Source organism: Echiichthys vipera (genome assembly GCF_963691815.1).
Source record: "Echiichthys vipera genome assembly, chromosome: 9".
NCBI classification, from domain to species: domain Eukaryota; kingdom Metazoa; phylum Chordata; class Actinopteri; order Perciformes; family Trachinidae; genus Echiichthys; species Echiichthys vipera.
In genome coordinates, this window is record NC_139834.1 from 32,086,091 (window position 1) to 32,103,930 (window position 17,840).

At 43.1% G+C, this 17,840-nt stretch overlaps 1 protein-coding gene across 1 annotated transcript in view; it reads left to right on the forward strand.

Annotated features, from left to right (window-relative positions):
- The window catches only part of LOC310951198 (voltage-gated potassium channel subunit beta-2-like), a gene marked incomplete at both ends in the record, with an annotated part of 184,813 nt that overhangs the window by 109,889 nt on the left and 57,084 nt on the right, over positions 1–17,840 (forward strand). The window contains 2 exons of the mRNA XM_083919321.1: positions 12,481–12,525; positions 13,786–13,830. Coding sequence (XP_083775447.1) covers positions 12,481–12,525; positions 13,786–13,830 — 90 coding nt within the window. The remainder of the gene's footprint in view (positions 1–12,480; positions 12,526–13,785; positions 13,831–17,840) is intronic.

Genomic DNA, 17,840 nt, shown 5'->3' on the forward strand with positions numbered 1-17,840 from the left:
TTGACCATGACGAGGCAAAATTTCTTTCCCTCGCTTTCTATGAAGTCCATTTGTAAGTGATCAAAAGGTCTCGCCGGGGGATGGGATGGGATGGGTGCTCTGTTTGACCCTTATGCCTCTGCCTACATTATTTGTTTTACAGATCACGCATTTTTACAAACATTTTGTGAGTAAAGTGAGGAACCTTTTGTGAACTGTGTGATCCCCCCTTTTGACGTGTGGTCTCGACCATGCGTCAATTTAGCGTAATAGTGAAACAAATAGTCCGGCAAACAGGGCTTATCATTAGGCCAATACCAAACGTTTTGTTTCATCACACTGCCAGCTTGCTTCCACGCCCGTTTCTCTTTTGGTGTGGCTCTGTTCTGCAGCTCTTGTAAGTCTGCGTAGGGTGTTACAGCGGGGCTGGAAGTGATAGCAAGCTGTGTTAACAGCGGTTGTTTAGCTGCGACCTTGGCTGCAGCATCAACATGTCATGAGATGATCATGATCATGATCAACACATCATGAGACTTTATTCTGCTTAATTATGCTGCTATAGGCCTAGTCTGCCGGGGGATAATACTTTTCCTGATACTCTGAGCTTCTCTCCTCTCTGTCTGAATCATTCATGTCCCATCAATGCATGTTACTGATTCAGCTTCTTCCCCGGAGCTGTTTGTGCTTTGTCGTCTCGCAGGTCTCTGCTGATCGTGGTGGTGCTTGCTACTATGGTCCTACATGACGCTTCCTGCTGCTATTGTCACTGTTACTCATATATACTATCACTAGTTTAATAAACTATAAAATTTGTAGCTGTATCGTAGCTGCTATTGCCACTACTCATCATTGATCATGTTTGCCACCATAATTATTATCATTTTCATATTCTGTCACCTTAGCTGTGCTTGTTTCTACTATTCTGTTGTATTAACTGCCTTAATATATACGTTATATTCACATTACTATAAATATTATAGTTACTGTTAGGCTTTGCTTGCATCTCTGGAAGTGTGTCTGTCTCTCTCTGTCCATCTGTGTGTCTTTTCTCTCTTTCTCTCTCCTTTTCTTCCTCCCCAACCGGTCAAGACAGATGGCCGTCCTCCACAGAGCTGGGTCTGTCTGACGTTCCTGCCTGTTATAGGGAAGGTTTTCGTTGCCACTGTACTCTACAGAGGAATTGTTGGGTCTATGTAAATCATAAATAAGTCATTGAGTGTGGTCTTTACCTACTCTGTAAAGTGTCCTGAGATAACTTTTGTTATGATTTGACACTATAAATAAAATTGCATTGAATTGAATCAACACTGGCATTCCCTAGTGAGACATAGTCTGATTTATATGTGTCTGCATCACATTTACATTTGGCGATGTGATGTGGCAACAGCAAAGCATCAAGGAGGGAAGCGACCAATTTGTGATGGGCGATGGGTTTGCCAGATGCTTTAAGAAAATCTCGATTGGCCCAAATTTGTCCAAACGGGTGGCAAACCCCCCATGCATATCTGCTATCTGTGAAAATAGTGACAGTCTTACCTCTAGCCAATTTGCATGCTTCAGTCATGGCCACAAGCACAGCGGCTTGTGCTGAATAGTTAGATATGAGAGGCTCTGCGAAAAATGTTTTGTGTAATGTGGTGACTGCAAAACCTGATTGGTTAAGGCCTGTTCCCGGGTCCCTTGATGCTGAGCCGCCCACAAAAAGCTCCATGTCGGGGTTGGTGAGTGGTGTTTTGCGAAGATCAGGTCTGGGGGAACAGATTTCGTTAATAATAGCCACGCAGTCATGGGGCTCCCCATCCTCAGCAGAAGGGAGAAACGTGGCAGGATTAAGTACAGTGCAGCGCCATACAGTGATATTGGGCAAATCAAGCAGAATGGTGTTGTATTTTAACCATCTTGCGGAGGACAGATTTGAGGTCTTTTTCTCTAACAGAATCATAGAGACTGCATGTGGTACTAGCAAGGTTAGTGGAGAGTAGCCGACAATGTTGCTAGACGCTATGACCGCCTTCTCCGCAGCTGCCACAGCTCTAAGGCAGGCTGGGAGACCAGCTGCCACAGGGTCTAGTTTGGATGAGAAGTATGCAACCGGTCTTTTTTGCCCCCCGTCATCCTGCAGTAAGACGGAGGGCATGTAGTTACCCTTTTCATCAACTGTTTGTGTAAATTGCCGGCTGCAATCTGGGAGGCCCAGAGTGGGTGGTGTCTGTAGAGCTAGCTTTAGATCGTGGAACGCTTTTTCTGCATCTGGTGTCCAAGAGACTTTGTCCTGTGCAGCTAGACCCTGACCATGAGCAATAGCCGCCAAGGGTGCCTCGATGCTCGCATAGTCAGGGATCCACTGTCTACAGTATGATGTCATGCCAAGAAAACTCCTAACCTGTTTCTTTGTGATTGGTTTTGGGATTTCTTGGATGGCGGAGATGCGCGTTTGGAAAAGTGTTTTCCCCTCTTGCGATATAATGTGTCCCAGAAAGGTTACCTGATTACACGCAAACTGCAACTTGGGCGCGCTGACCTTGTGGCCGTTGTTGGCGAGTTGTGTTAGCAAGGCTAGCGTGTCTGTGATGCAGGCCTCCCATGTAGGAGAGCAAATCATTAAATCATCCCACATGCCAGCAAGGCGGTGTTTTTGGCAGACTTAAGGACTGTAAATTGTCACGCAGAGCAGCGTAGAAGATGGTTGGAGCCTCCGACAGCCCCTGACACAGTTGGGTAAACGTGTATACTTTACCTTCGAATGTGAATGCAAACCAATATTGGCTGTCGGTGTGTATGGGGATGCTGAAGAAAGCGTTAGCCAAATCTATATCAGAAAACCACTTACTTTCAGGTGGAACTTGTGAAAGAATTGTATTAGGATTTGGTAGGTACTGTAGGGGCACGTGCGTGGATTGCCGCATTTACCGCCTGCAAGTGGACAAACCTCCACTCGTCTGGCGTCCTGGAGCCCGGATTTTTTTAACCAGACATATTGGCGTACGGACGGATGAGTTATGACACGGGACGATGATGCCTGCCCTTTTCGTAATGGATACTGTCGCTGGCAGGGCCTGTAGGAGGATTTGGGGGTGATTACAACAGGTTTGGCGTTTTTTATCAAGCCTACATCGTGCCGGTGTTGCGCCCACACTTGCGGTGGCACTTGTTTCAGTTCTGGTATGACAGTGACATTAGAAGTTTAATCTCGACCGTTCTCAGAGCAGTGACTGCCTTTGAATTATTACTCGATGCACCTTTAACCCTTCCTGATACTCAGTTGCTGGGTCGGCTGTTTGTTTCCATCCGGTCGCCTTGATGCATTTTGTCAGCCAAGGTTCCAGATTTTGTGGCTCCTCTTTTTTGATCAAGGAAACATACAGGAACTGCGGAAAGAAAGATTAGGCAGGCACACATAGATTGCACAGCGTGTGTTATCCCAATACAGACATTGCACCTCTAAACTGTCACACAGAGAACAAACTTTTAAACCATGTTTGTTCAAATAACATATCTTTCCCTAAGCAGATGTGGGCAGCACAATGCAAGTCAGTATAACACAAATAACCAGGGTGTGTGTGTGTGGCTGGGTGAATGTGTGTGCCTGCCGCAGCAGTAAGGCTTGAGTGGGGGAGGTGCCATAGATAGTAAGATAGTAAGTAGCCGTATTATCAGGAGAAGTCAGGAAGGCTTGAGTGTATGAATCATTTCTAATTATGGTTAAGCCTTCCAGGCCTGAGTTAATGTTTATGCCTAACACATTATGGCCCTCATTTATAATACGAACGTACGGCAGAAAAACGTGCGTACGACCATTTCCACGCAAACTCCGGCATTTATCAATTTGGACGTGAGCGGGAGCTACGATCAAATCTCACGTCAGGTCTGAGATTGTGTACGCAAATTTGAACCTGTGCATTTGCATTGCAGCACAGCAAAATCTGGCTTAAAATAATTAACAAACCTCAGCTGTCATTAAGCATAAGCAGTCACATATTAAGTACAGATCAAAACGGATCCACTCGATAAATGTACAGGTGATTTGTGATGCCAAGCTGTCGCTTTTAAACGTGGTGCCCAGGTGGCCAGGGGGGGCGACACATGCGATTCTTTTATATTTCAAAACAGATCGGCCCGCGACCCCGACAGGGACAAACGGTTGAACATGAATGAATGTGTTGATGCGCGGCTGCAGGAATGCGCACTGCAGAGCCAGAGTCATCTCCTCGGTAAGTGGCTACCCTCGATAAATTGCATTAAATCAAACAAGGTATCAGATGGTGACAAAGGTTATCCTCTAACGGAACACCCCGCTGGCAAACCCCGCTACAGAGCAGGAGCGCAGGTTCAACAGTACGCACACACGGGTCACAGTGGAGCGCTGCTTCGGGTTGACTGCCTCCGTTATTCTTTTCCATACAGCATTTTTACGGGCCCCTTTTATTCCACACTTCGTCTCTCCATGTTTGACCTCAGTGGGCGAGGCCTCCGAACCAGGAATATTTAAGGGCGTAACATGTTAATGATGATCGAATTCAGCCGCTGCATTTATCAAGGCCCGCTAATTTGTACGCTGAGATCGGTCAGATACGAATGTTTCATAAATCACACATGTGTCCTGTCCTAGGACCAATTCTGCGCTCAGATCTGCGCCCGTTTTAACGCAAGATTGATAAATGAGGGCCAAGATCTCTAACACATCTCCCGCTCATTTTGGGTGTTGTTTTGAAATCTGTGTGTCATATAACAGATTCTGTCGCTCTGGAATCTACTAGGAATGTGAGGGGTACGTCTGCAACAGTGAGTGTTAGTGTGGGTAGATTCTTATAGGCAGCAGAGTTTAGCAAAGCATACATTCCTGCAAGTTTTTGTGATGTGTGTGTTTTCTAAGCATTCAATAACCTGCAGTACGGAATTTAAACTGATGCACCCGTCACTCTCCCCAGCCCTCCGGCCAGTCAATCGCCCCCGTGTCTGAATCCCTGGCGATTGGTCTGTCATTGTTCACGTCCTGGGCAGTCGTTTCGCCAGTGTCCAAGCTTTCCGCAGATGAAACAGCTGTCGTCTCGCCCCCTTGGCCCTCATCCACGCCCTCTGCCTTTTTCGCGACCTCCGTGGTGATTGTCTATTCCGTTCTAGTTATCTTGCTTTGCTTTTAAAGGCTGGTCACGTCTCTGTCTGTTGGCGGCGGCTGTCTCAGCATAAATGGTGTGCAGCTCGATTTTGTTCAGCCGTCCGGTTTGCCAGCCGAAACAAGTCTTTCAACGTTTCTCTGATTTCTGGCCTCAGTCCGTTGATGAAAGCGATCTCGAAGATGAGCTTTCCATGCAGAGAGGGGCTAGTCTGCTGAGCCTGCTGCTGATTGGCTAGTTGGGGAGCCGGCCTGGTCGGAGGAGCCGAGTCAAGGTCGAGGTTCACATCTAGTTTAAGACACAGAGAAGAAGAAGGGGGAGGAGAGGTTACCCTTTCCCTGCCTGTCTGCTGCCTTCTGTCTCTCAGCTTGGCTTCCTGTAGCCAGCTATCATAGGCAGCCCAATCAGCTTTGAAAGGCTCCTTTCCCCCCACCCCCACACCCCCTCCTGCTCTTTTGCTTTCCCTGTCATCTTTCTCCTTCTGCCTAAGGTTCAGTTTCAGAATTGCCAATTGTCTGAGACTAAAACTGCCTGTATTGAGAAAACTGCACTCAGTGGCCCAAAATTTGAATTGGTCAATGCAAGATTCACCGTAGTTCGTGATCATATACTGGAGATTTGGGCTTAGGGCTATGCCTTCGTCACGTTTGTTTTTAGCTGACCCCATCTCGCTTAGTTTAGGTCTGTCTAAACTAAGTCGAACTGGCATGTCAATTATGTGATTTATTGCTCCTCTTAGGATGCTATCTCTATGTTTTACTGGTAGTAAGTAATGTTGTTTTTGGCGGCCTGTTTTACTTTTAGTCTAGTCTAGTTTTAGTCGACTAAAAGTCTGAGAATTTTAGTCTAGTTTTAGTCGACTAAAACTTATGACATTTTAGTCTAGTTTTAGTCAAAGAAAATTGTATATTAGTCTCTTTTTAGTAATGCAATTATATTTAATCAATATAATAAAAGTACCTAGTAGTATTGACGAAAAAAAACATTTTCTTTTAGCCAAACCCATGCAGACATCTTTAGTTTACATGCATGTACATGTCTAGAATAAGTTATCCAATTTATGTTGATGCCAAATTCAGTTCAGTGTTATTTGCTCTGTGAAATACAAAACTAGTGAAAGTATCTGGCCAACAAGGGGAAGTTTAGTGCACTTATAGAGTCAGTAAGGTAGGAAGTAAAAATACACACACACACACACACATACGTTAGTCGGACACACACACACACACACACACACACACAGAGAGACACACACGCTAGTCACACGCACACACACACACGCACGCTATTCTCACACACAGACACACACACACACACACACACACGCTAGTCTCTCACACACATACACACACACACACACTTGTTCGCAGCTCCAGTGGCTAACGTCTAAAGCTAGCGTTAAAAACCCGACACATTAACCGTAGCCTCATGTCGTGTGAGCTTTCTAAAACAGAAAGTATTGTTACGTTATGTCTTGACTTACCTAAATGTCATTATGGGATGCCCTGAGGTGTCTCTTAAGATCTGTGGTGTTTTTTCCTCTGATTTTGTGGCTGCATTTCTTTCTTTTTCCACAACACATTCCGCTTTGCTTTCCACGTATGTGTAATGAAAGTGTTTCTTCTTTTTCTCCCAAAGACGTGGTTGTCGCTAACCCTAACTCTAACGTTAACGCTGACCCACAGCAGAATCTTAATAATACGCGTATGGGGATTGACGAAGTGACGTCGCCCAGATGCGAGACTTGGAGAGAAACTTCAAAATAATAATAATAATAAGGTGACTAAACGTCTCATTTTTATTCGTCAACGAAATTGCATTATGTATTTCGTCTTAGTCATTGTCAAATGCCCAGCATTTTCGTTTTGTCTCGTCTAGTTTTCGTCACGTAATAAAGGTTCGTTGACGACAATATTTCATCATCATTTTTGTTTACGAAAGCAACACTAGTAGTAAGTTTAGGCCTAGCTTCCCTTAGTTATAGCCTATAGCTAACTGCTAGGTCCTCTCAGCTGGTTCTATCTGTTGCACTCCCCTCCTGTCTGGCGGTCCGCCAAACTGCCTGGCAAAAATGATGTCTTCCAAGAATTTAAACTGCACAACGTTTGATGCAAAATGGCGACCAGGTTTTAAAATGGCGGGCCTCCAAGCCACAGCCATTACATAAATTTCAACTGCGCCCCAACTTCAAAATGGCGATTGATAGCACAACCACACCTATTTTCTTCCGCGCCACTGCTCCAAAATGGAGATTGAATTTCAATTGTCAAAATGACAACGCCCGCAAAACTTCATTTGTTTGATTCACAGCATGTATTTACACAATTCTATTTTGCTGTTTTTCCTCTGAATTTGGATCACAGCTGAGTCATATTAACCTTATCTACTCGGAACCATGAAAGCCAGCTGCTCAACATGCAGATAGCTGTTTTCCAAGGCACATACAGTATCTCAATTGGTCCTCGGGTCAGTCAAAACATGTCTCACACACCCACATATACATACACACAGGCCTGCAACATTCATTCCAATGCAAATATCCTTGCTAAAAGTGGGTCAGTCAGTGATTAACCCGTTCAGTCAAAGATTTTCTAAAATCCAGTTAATGGATCTACATATATATGTATGTGTTAAAGAGAGGTTTTTACAGATCTATATATTTATTTATTTTCGACAGTAACTTTTTCTTTCTTAATTGGTGCCTTACATATCGCACATGCAGTGGTTATATGAGTACATATACTGTATATATTTCTGTGGGAGTTTTCAGAAGCAGAGTTTTCACCCTACCGACTGAATTACTTTATTTTGTTTCTAGTTATTTATTGCTGTTAAAAACAATCTCTCCCTATATTATCTTATGCTTCCTGTTTCCTAGGTGCGAAGGAAAGGGAGGATAGTACTGTTGATGTGACCTTGAGCTAAAACAAAGCCTTTACACACTCTTTCCACAGCTGTCGAAAACGCAAGCACACACACACACAGATGGGGTAGAGAGGGAAAGAGAAAAAGGCACTGGCACCCTCGTCCTCTAGACGTCAACAACAACCAAAAGAAACTCACCGGAGATTATTGAAGAGATCCTCCACCCAGTTCAGTAGGCACCAGCAGTGAGAGGACACGCCTGCTGTTGGACGTTAGGCCCCCACTTCTCAGCTGGATTTGTGGCAAGGTTGAGGTAGGAGCTTCACTCCACTGGGCACATGTTTCACCGTCAGTCCTGTGCAGCCCGTGCCTCTCACTCCGGGTGCCCACCCAGGGACGCCAAATTGTTGTGGAAATGGATTTCTTCAATAAAGATCAACAGACAGGATCAGCTTTTTCTCCTTGGTTTATTTTGACAAAGTTTTTTCTGCGGCAGAAAGGGAGGATGCTGTCCTATCTTGGACAATGTCTCACACCCTCTCTATGACACACTGGCCCAGCAGAGGAGCACCTTCAGCAGAAGACTCCTCGTAACCAGATGCACCACAGAGCACCACCAGAAATATATCCTGCCTGTGGTCATTAAACTATACAATGCATCCCAAGGAGAGTCTGTCACCCCCTATCTGTAATTTAGACCCAACCACAGACAATCGGTTCTTTTGCACATTGTTACGGTACTTTGCACATTATTACAGTACTTTTGTATAAATTACTATTGTTAATTGATATATGTATACATATATATATATATATATATATATATATATATATATATATATATATATATATATATATATCAAATAACAATAGATATCCCTGGGATTATTAAAGTATTTCTGATTCTGATTGAAATGACTCTGATCTTTCTAGAACAAAAAAGGCCAAAGTTACAGAACTGTTGTGATATTAAACAATACTATAAGTACTGACATTAAGAAATCCACTCCAAGGACTCCAAGGATTATATTTTAAGTTTGCCCCAGTCTGTATGCATGTCTCATGCAATCATACTGTATATTATCATATAAATATAAAATGTTATTCTAACACATTATAAAGATATTTAGACTACTTTAATATAATGATTATTTCAACAAATGAATATGTTAATGAATGTGTTGAAGTAATGTGTCACTGATAACACATCACTGGACTTGCTTTATTTATATGAAAACTGATCTCTTTCCCCCACTTTGGGCAGGAAAATGAATGCATCTCATTATCCAGGTCACACCCTAGAACTGGACTTGATAGCAAACCCAAGCTCTCTCCTCAGACTTCTTCTCTTCCACTTCCACTCTTCCACTCTCAGTGTTTTATTTCGTTAATAACATTTTATTAATCAGTCAAACTTAGTTTAAATTCATGCTCGTGTTTTTGAGAACAAGCTTATTTTTATTCCGGCTAGAGAAATTAAGCTTAAGTCAAAAGCGCAAAGTTACCCTTTAAAGTTTATATCAAAATCCGGTATTCGTCCAGGAGCTCGCAAGAAGAGACCAACTCTCATCCACCTACTCAAAGCTGGCCCTACAGAAATATCCAAAAAGACCTTTTGGCCTAAAGCTAAAGATTTAGGGTTCACAACGAAAGTTACCCTTTGACGCTTAACATCCGTTGCCAAGGTGAAGCGTCCCGAGAGACTGTCGTGTGCCACCCTGTTGGACAGCTTGTCCACCAATAGGCCTCTGATGACCTGTACTGCCAGCCTGCACCTCTGGAGAAGATCCAGTGTTCTGCATGTATGGAAGACTGTCCTGGAGCTGAGATGTCTCCTTTCCTGTTGGAAATCCTTCTTCAAAGCTGAGTTGGTGCGATGACGTTGTTAGTACATTAATGAGCGGATTGGGTGACCACTGACCATTTGATATTAAACTTGACATTCCATAAAGGTATGATTAGAAATTACATTTCAATATCATAGCTTCTACCATGCCCATTTATTTTCTGTGTTATTCTTATGTGTGTCATTTCATGTTATAAACTATCGTGTATATTATGTTTATGAACATGTTCATATTTAAGTAAAAACCCTAGCTGTTGTCTGTGAGCTTTCATTCTGTTTCACAAAGTTTTGAGTCACTGCTTTACGAGAACAAACGTTTTCAGATTGATATTGATACAATCTATACAATTGTAGGTACTCTAAGTTAATTGGATCAAAAGTGTTACTATAACTAAAATGACTAAAAATTTATAGCTTTAATTTATTAAAAACTTCACACGGATAACCAATCAAATGTAGGGCCTTGACTCACGTTCAGATTGAGATTGAGTATTCTCAATAAACTTATCGTTAATCAAGTAAATATTAGCTATCACCAATAATTATCAAAGATAATGACAAAAATATTAAATAAACAGACATATGGTACACAGACACATTTATCAACAAATTAATAAATGCAACAAACAAAACACAATAAACTAACTAAAGCTAACAGTAATATGTGTTGTGTGTGTGTGTGTGTGTGTGTGTGTGTGTGTGTGTGTGTGTGTGTGTGTGTGTGTGTGTGTGTGTGTGTGTGTGTGTGTGTGTGTGTGTGTGTGTGTGTGTGTGTGTGTGTGAGAAACAAATAGGAGAGGTGTGGGGCTTGGACCCCTGCAGAGATGGTGTAAACATTTAAGTCAAACAAAACCCAGCAGGCTGGCCAGCTCATTTGTACTCACACTGCCTGGGCCTCGCGCAAATGCTTCTTGCCTGTCCATACATCATCAAGCCGTAACACGTCACACGCATTGATTGACGTCATCGCGATGCGTCGCTTTGTTTACAAATCTTTCCATAGACCTCTGAGTTTTTGTGCGTCTTGTCCGACTGTTTTTGAATATTTTCATCCAACCAAATCTGCAGTAAACACTCCACCTCTGCATCACACCAACGTGAACCTTCGCCGCCATTGTTTTAAATGTCCGCACATGGTCCGTCTTTTTTTTAATTTTTTATATATGTCCGAACAGGCGCACATAAAATGACGTCATCGCGATGTGGCGCTTTGTTTACAAATCTTTCCAGAGTTTTTGTGCGTCTTGTCCAACTGTTTTTAAATATTTTCATCCGCCCAAATCTGCAGTAAACACTCCAACTCCGCATCACACCAACGTGAACCTTTCGCAACCATTGTTGTTGTTGTTAAATGTCCGCGCATGGTCCGTCTTTTTCTTTTTTTTTCTATGTCCGAACAGGTGCACATCAAATGACGTCAGAGCCGCCGTAGGCCTCGTGCTCGTGCTCGTAACCTGCACACGCTCATGCTCGTACATGTGCAAACACGCTTAACAAAAGCCCACCTCTCTCAAACGGGCCGTGGACCGCCAGCTGGCCGCAGCTAGGTGCGGAGCAGTTGCACTCACACTGGTCAAACGAACTAGGCTTTACCCGTATAACCTGTTTAGGCCCTGTATGGAAGGACATTGTGAGTGCACCCTCAGACAAAAGAGGAATCAGATCTCTCTTTGTTCTGCTCAGTTGGGTTGGTAACTGGTTGGTTAACCTGGCTGATGATCCTACTCCATATAGGCCATGTTCAGGGCTTAGGGACAGCGGGCAGCTGGTCCCTGGATCCAGCAGGACAGAGTCAAGTCGAGTGAGGAGATTTGAAGAAAGAGTCCAAGATTGAGAGAGTGTAGGAGCGTGTCCTACAGTTTCATGGTGATGTCATCACCAGAGGTCAGTTCAGCCAATGGATTAACAGTTTGAGGTTCCTTTGAGTGTTCACACCTGGGTGTGACCTGTTCAGCTCAAGTTCCAAACCATTCATAATCTTGCTACACACCTGTCTTGCCTGAAAATATCCATTCATCATCAAATATGAACCGTCATTATACTCACAGTACTAAACTTGCTGTTATGTAACAAATTAAACTTGTTTCTGTCTGTTTGGTTGGTTTATTGGAGGATTTTTGGACCCAGGTAAATTGTCCATTATTGCAGTGACAGCATCTGGTTTTATTTCCAGTTCAAGTTCACATTAATCCAGAAATGAACAATCATCTTTGGGGTGCCGGTTGCACCTACAGAATTAATTGATACATTTAATTGCTAAGAGAAACAGATAGTATTTTTTTAATTCTTGCAGGTGACTAGGTTTCCATTGGGCTTACACATTACCTATACGGTGGTGGTGCCCCTTTTTAACAAAGAATTAATTGCTTTATGTAATTTGGTTTTGTTTATAGTAGGTAGGTAATAGGTAATTATTCTGTTAATTGGATGAATTAACAGTCTAGAAAGCTATTTGTTGAGAAACTGGTCTGGTAAAAATGGTTGAAAGCTCTTTTGAAATGATTATTTTTTTCTACATGAGAGTCAGGGAGGGGCAACTCATCTTGTATTAATATGATTTATTGCATTTATTTCATTAAAGCAATTCAATTTATTTTTATTACAGAAGAACTCTCTCTCTCTCTCTCTCTCTCTCTCTCTCTCTCTCTCTCTCTCTGCTAATCTTTTATTTCCCAGGGCTGAAGTTGTCTTGGGAAATATCATAAAGAAGAAAGGATGGAGGTACCATTTTCAGATTTTTTTTTGTGCAGACTTGTAGTCTTAATATTAGTAGCGTCATATTTTTTATTGCACTGTCATCTTGTTGAACTGCTATTCCGTCTCATTGCTTGAGGTAGAAGCTCACTACCCTAATGTCTGATAATGCAAATAAAGGCTGCTCACATTGAAGCGAGTGACAGAGTGAAAGACGATAGTAGGCACAATAATGTGAACTTCTCCTTCTGGATGTTAAAATCAAAGAAAAGTACTTGAAGACAGACTTGGTGGGCGTAATATTTACTTTCACTGGGTAAGTTAGACACAGTGTGAAGTTCAAAAGAAGACATGTGAGAAGTGGTCCAATTTAAGCTGGTACATGGTAACCAGTTTAAAGTTGTTTTTTGACAGTTGGTAGGCCAGTAACCAGTTACTGCTGGTCAAACCAGCTTGTACTGATAAGAATAGTACCTTCTGAAATTCACGATCTTGTAGAAACTTTCTGATTACAACTGTTTACAAAGGAAGTGCTATGCCTAGCTTCTGAAATGTCTTTCAAATATACTTTAAAAAACAACTTTAAAGCAGAAATAAAAATGTTTATAGCATGGTACAAAAAACGGTTTTGGTCCATTCCCCAGGAACTGCGACTGGGCTTTGACAGTGACCAAATGGTGGAATTGTGATTTGCAGGTATTTTCTCATTGACTTACATGGTGAAAGAGGTATCTGTAAATTCATGGGTACAGTTTTTTTTGAGCGACCCAAACCCCACAAAATTATTTGTTTCACTTTTAGAATTTGATCCATTCGGTCTGATAAAGCTGAACGTTTGAAAGTCTAGAAGAGCCACATGATGAAATAACTTGAAGCATCAAGTGTGCCTGCTCTATGGGCAACACAATGTTGAAGCAGAGCAGAAGTAGTGCTGATAATCCAGGTATTTATTGCCTATACTTTTTTTGCTCGATGCGCCACTAACCAGCTTTCGTAGAAATTAAGTAAGTAGGCTTCGCCTCGAACGCTGTATCCAGTTCTCCTTATACATCTCTGTATTGGGTGTATCAGAGCAGGGGCCTGTGTGTAGTTGTATGTACACACTTTCAAAATATAATGAGTAAACACTGACTCCAACGAGATGTTAGTTCTTATGTTTAATTAGGTAATGTGCTTGATAATTTAATGCAGGATATTTTGTAATTGCAATATTTTGTTTCAAGGGGTCGCTTTTCAGAGAGGTAAACTACTACTGTTTGATTTTTATATTTATATATGTTTATGCAGGCGTTCCAGTTTAGTCATCACAACCAAAATCTTCTGGGGAGGAAAGTATGTATATGTTTTCTTTTCTTCTTTCTCTCTTTCTATCATTGCAATGACTGAAACAAGCTCCTCACAAGCCATAAACCAAGGGATTAAAAGGACGTAACATTACATGTAATGATGTGTAATACATACTAGGTCAATTTATCATTTTCCAATGAAAGTCTGAAGGGAAACTGTTTTTTGAACTGCAGATTGATGAAGTCATGAAGGTTAAGGTATTGTAATCTTACTGCTGTTAGAACAGGTGGAGCTACTTGACTCTATGGATAATACTCTCATCCAATAAACAGCATCCATTCACCCACTGAAATTTACATAAACGTAGCCAACCAATAAGGACGTGCCTATCTGATGCAGAACCCACAGTATAGGCAGTACACACCACTGTCTGCTATCCTACATGCTCTTCAGTGAATGGCATAGGAGAGACAGCTCCCCTAGGTAGAGGGCTCTGCCTGTGCTAGTAAAACTAAGGTTTACAATATCATAATCCTTCTATCTCACACAGGCTCTGCATTTTACTGGACTCTATTAGTACAGTGGGTGGGGGCTGCTGAATAAAAGCCCTATCGCGACATAACATCAGCTCATCCACACCCACCATGATCTTCAAAAAAAGGCCAGACACAGCAGCCCATCTACCCCGGCATAACCTAAGCCACCGCATCAGAAAAGTAGGAGGCCTCAGCCAACCCAGGTAGTATGCAACTAAACTGGGCAGAGCCAATGTCCAGCCTGGCAGGGGTCAAAAGACAAGCAAAAGACGCCTCGCACACCACATTCCCCGAATCAAAGAGCATAGGAAAATGTAGGTGTAACATGTCAGGTGAACCCACCGTGAAGTCTTTCTGGGAACCAGGAAGTACATGGAGTAAAACCCCTTATGTCAGTCGTTAGTGGCAACGACAGACACTGCCTGTTTCTGCAACGGGATCTGGATCGCCGAGGAGTAATCTATATCCTCTACTTAGCGCCGCCATGACCAGCTAAGGGGCAGCAGCTAAAAATCTATGATAACCCATCTGGACCCTCTCTGATGCCATAAACAGAAGGCTGGCCCATGGGGGTCGACACTTTGTGTCATCGTGTTTAATCTCTCTCGTATCCGCAGTGGAGATCGGTGAGAGAGAAATAGACACGTTACCCCCGATCTGTGTTGACGTTAGGTATATTATCCCTGGATGTAGAGATGCTTGCCCCTAACCTGTAGAATGACTTTTGCGTGCCGACTTACCCACACGGTGAGAGCAGCCACAATAGATTTGTAAATCAAACAACAGCACTGATGAGGTTTTTGAAGTGGCAAATTGCCATTCCCTGAAGAGAAAAAAGGATAGCAGACAATGGTATTTACTGCATTAAGGCGTGTTTCGATTAGGGAAAGATGTGGCCGCTCAGAAAGTTTCAGGGCACGCCCTCTCTAATGGTCGTTCACTCACCGTGTTTCCATTACTAAAAAAAAGGCCCCAGAGGGATTTATAAGACTCTAGAGGTGACGTATTACTCTGAATGGGTTTGGATCGCCGTGATCAGCTGCAGCCCTTCTGGCCCGTCGGTACCTTGCAACTGCCTCGGGAGTCTTCTGGGATAACCACCGGTGTCCACCACAGTGTTTTAGGGTTATCGCCCCTTGAGGCACCTTGAGGCCACATTTCACCGCTGCAGCTTCAGCATTGGAAGGTTTGAACATTGCCCACTCCGGTTCAATGCCCCCAACCTCCACAGGGATGCCAGAAAAGCTCCGCCGGAAGTGTGAGTTGAAGATCTCTCGGACAGGGGCCTCTTCCAGACGTTCCCAGTTCACCCACACTACTCGCTTGGGCTTACCTGGTCTGTCCACAATCTTCCCCCATCCTCTGACCCAACTGATCACCAGATGGTGATCACCAGATGGTGATCAGTTGACAGCTCTGCCCCTCTCTTCACTCGAGTGTCCAAAACATACCACCTCAGATCAGATGATACGATCATATGATACGAGCCTAGGGTGCTCTGGTACCACGTACACTTATGAGCATTCTTATGTTCGAATATGTTGTTAGTTATAGACAATCCGTGACTAGCACAGAAGTCTAATAACAGACGAGTCCCCTACTGGAGCCCCATGCAGCCCCTCGCCTGAGACCACTCTTCCATGGGAGACCCTACCAGGAGCACTAGGATCCAGACAACACAGCCCTCAGGTTCACAGGGACACACAAACCTCTCCACCACGATAAGGTGATGGTTCCCAGAGAGGACAGACATGTCCCCAAGACCAAATTCAAGAAACTATTCTATGATGACAAAGTGTTATATTTATTAATTCATTTATACATTTTCATATTTATATGTTTAAAAAAAAATCTGAAAATGGATTAAAATATGTTGAAAAATGATTAAACCAGCTTTGTGCACCTAGATTGGGAAATATTTCCTTGTTACCTTCTTCCTTGCAGAACTGTTCCAGTTCAGTCAAATTCTGTGGTGAGCTGCAATGGACTGCACTCTTTAAGTCCATCCACAGATGTTCTATAGGATTTAGGTCAGGGCTCTGACTAGGCCACTCTAGGACATTCATCTTCCTGTCCTTAAGCCACTGTGTTGTTTTTCTGGTGGTGTGTTTTGGGTTGTTATCATGCAGGGAGGTGAACCACCTGCCCATTTCTAATAGTCTAGCAGAGGGCTATAGGTTTTCCTCAAGGGTTGTGGTTGTACTTGGCAGCATCCATTTTCCCTTCAATCCTTACCAATTGGCCAGTCCCTGCTGAAGAGAAACAAGCCCACAACATACTGATGCCACCACCATTCTTCCCTGTAGGTATGGTGTGTTTTGGGTGGTGTACAATGTTTGGTTTTGGCCAAATATAGCGCTTGGAGTTCAGCCCAAAAAGTACAGTTTTGGTCTCATCTGACCATATAACCTTTTGCCACATGCCCCCAAAGCAATTCCAGTCAAAAGCAACTGAACTTGGTTATTTGTCTAGGAAGATGTTTCACACCTCATCAGTTCATGTACGCATCTGACCAGGCTGGGACTGGTCCAACTGTCTGGTGTGGAGATCCAGGTATTTAACCTTTCACAAGACCGATGATGTCACTGAAACCCTTAAAGTGCCAACGACCATCGTTAGAGTGAAAGTTGTTGGTCGGAAGTTGGTTTCGACTTTGTTAGTGCTCTTTTGGGTCATAACAACAGTCGTTGGAATCATAGGAGGCCATTTGTGAACAGTTGATCTTTGAGGTTAGATTGTTGAATTGAATTGAGGGATGAAAGGGCAGCATTGTAAATTGGAGATAGGTGGTGTCTCTGACCTTCTCCTCTGTTTAGGGATGGTTTGTCTACTTTTACATAGATGGCTTCTTTTACTCCTCTTTCAAACCAACATTTATGCATGTGAACATTTATGCAGTTGTTGTTTTGTTTCTCCAATGTAGAGATCTTTGCATTCCTCATTGCATTGGACAGCAGAAACCAGATTGCTTTTGTGGGTGCGTGGTGTTCTGTCCTTGGGATGTACTAGTCTCAGTGTTTGTTGAAGAGCCTCCTGAGTTTCTCTGATACCTCAGCCACATACAGTATGACTATGTAGTTTCTCTTGTTTTCTTTTTCTTTTTCAACCACTTTGGTTTTCTTTCTGGAAGCAGCTGCCGTTTTCACAAAGGTCCAGCTGGGGTAACCACAAGTTGTGAGGGTGCCTCTCAGGTGTTTGCGTATTTCCCCTTGGGCCTGGGAGCTGGCCTGCCGCAGCTACCAGGGATAAGCTCAGGGCGTCGAGTTGTATGCGTTTAAACATCTTTTTTAACCGTTCCATTCAAGTCGATTACCAAATACAATCCAAAGAGAAGGAGCCAATTGATGATTTATTCCAGCAAAATACATAAACGTTGTGGTTTGTGGCATACACTGTAATCAATCTGCCTAAGCATCTCGATCGGCGTCTCAATGTCCAGATTCAAAACAATAAGCCCCTTGTTTATCAGAGCACAGTCATTGTACCGCAATGGCAGCCTATTAAAAGTTTCTGGGTTGT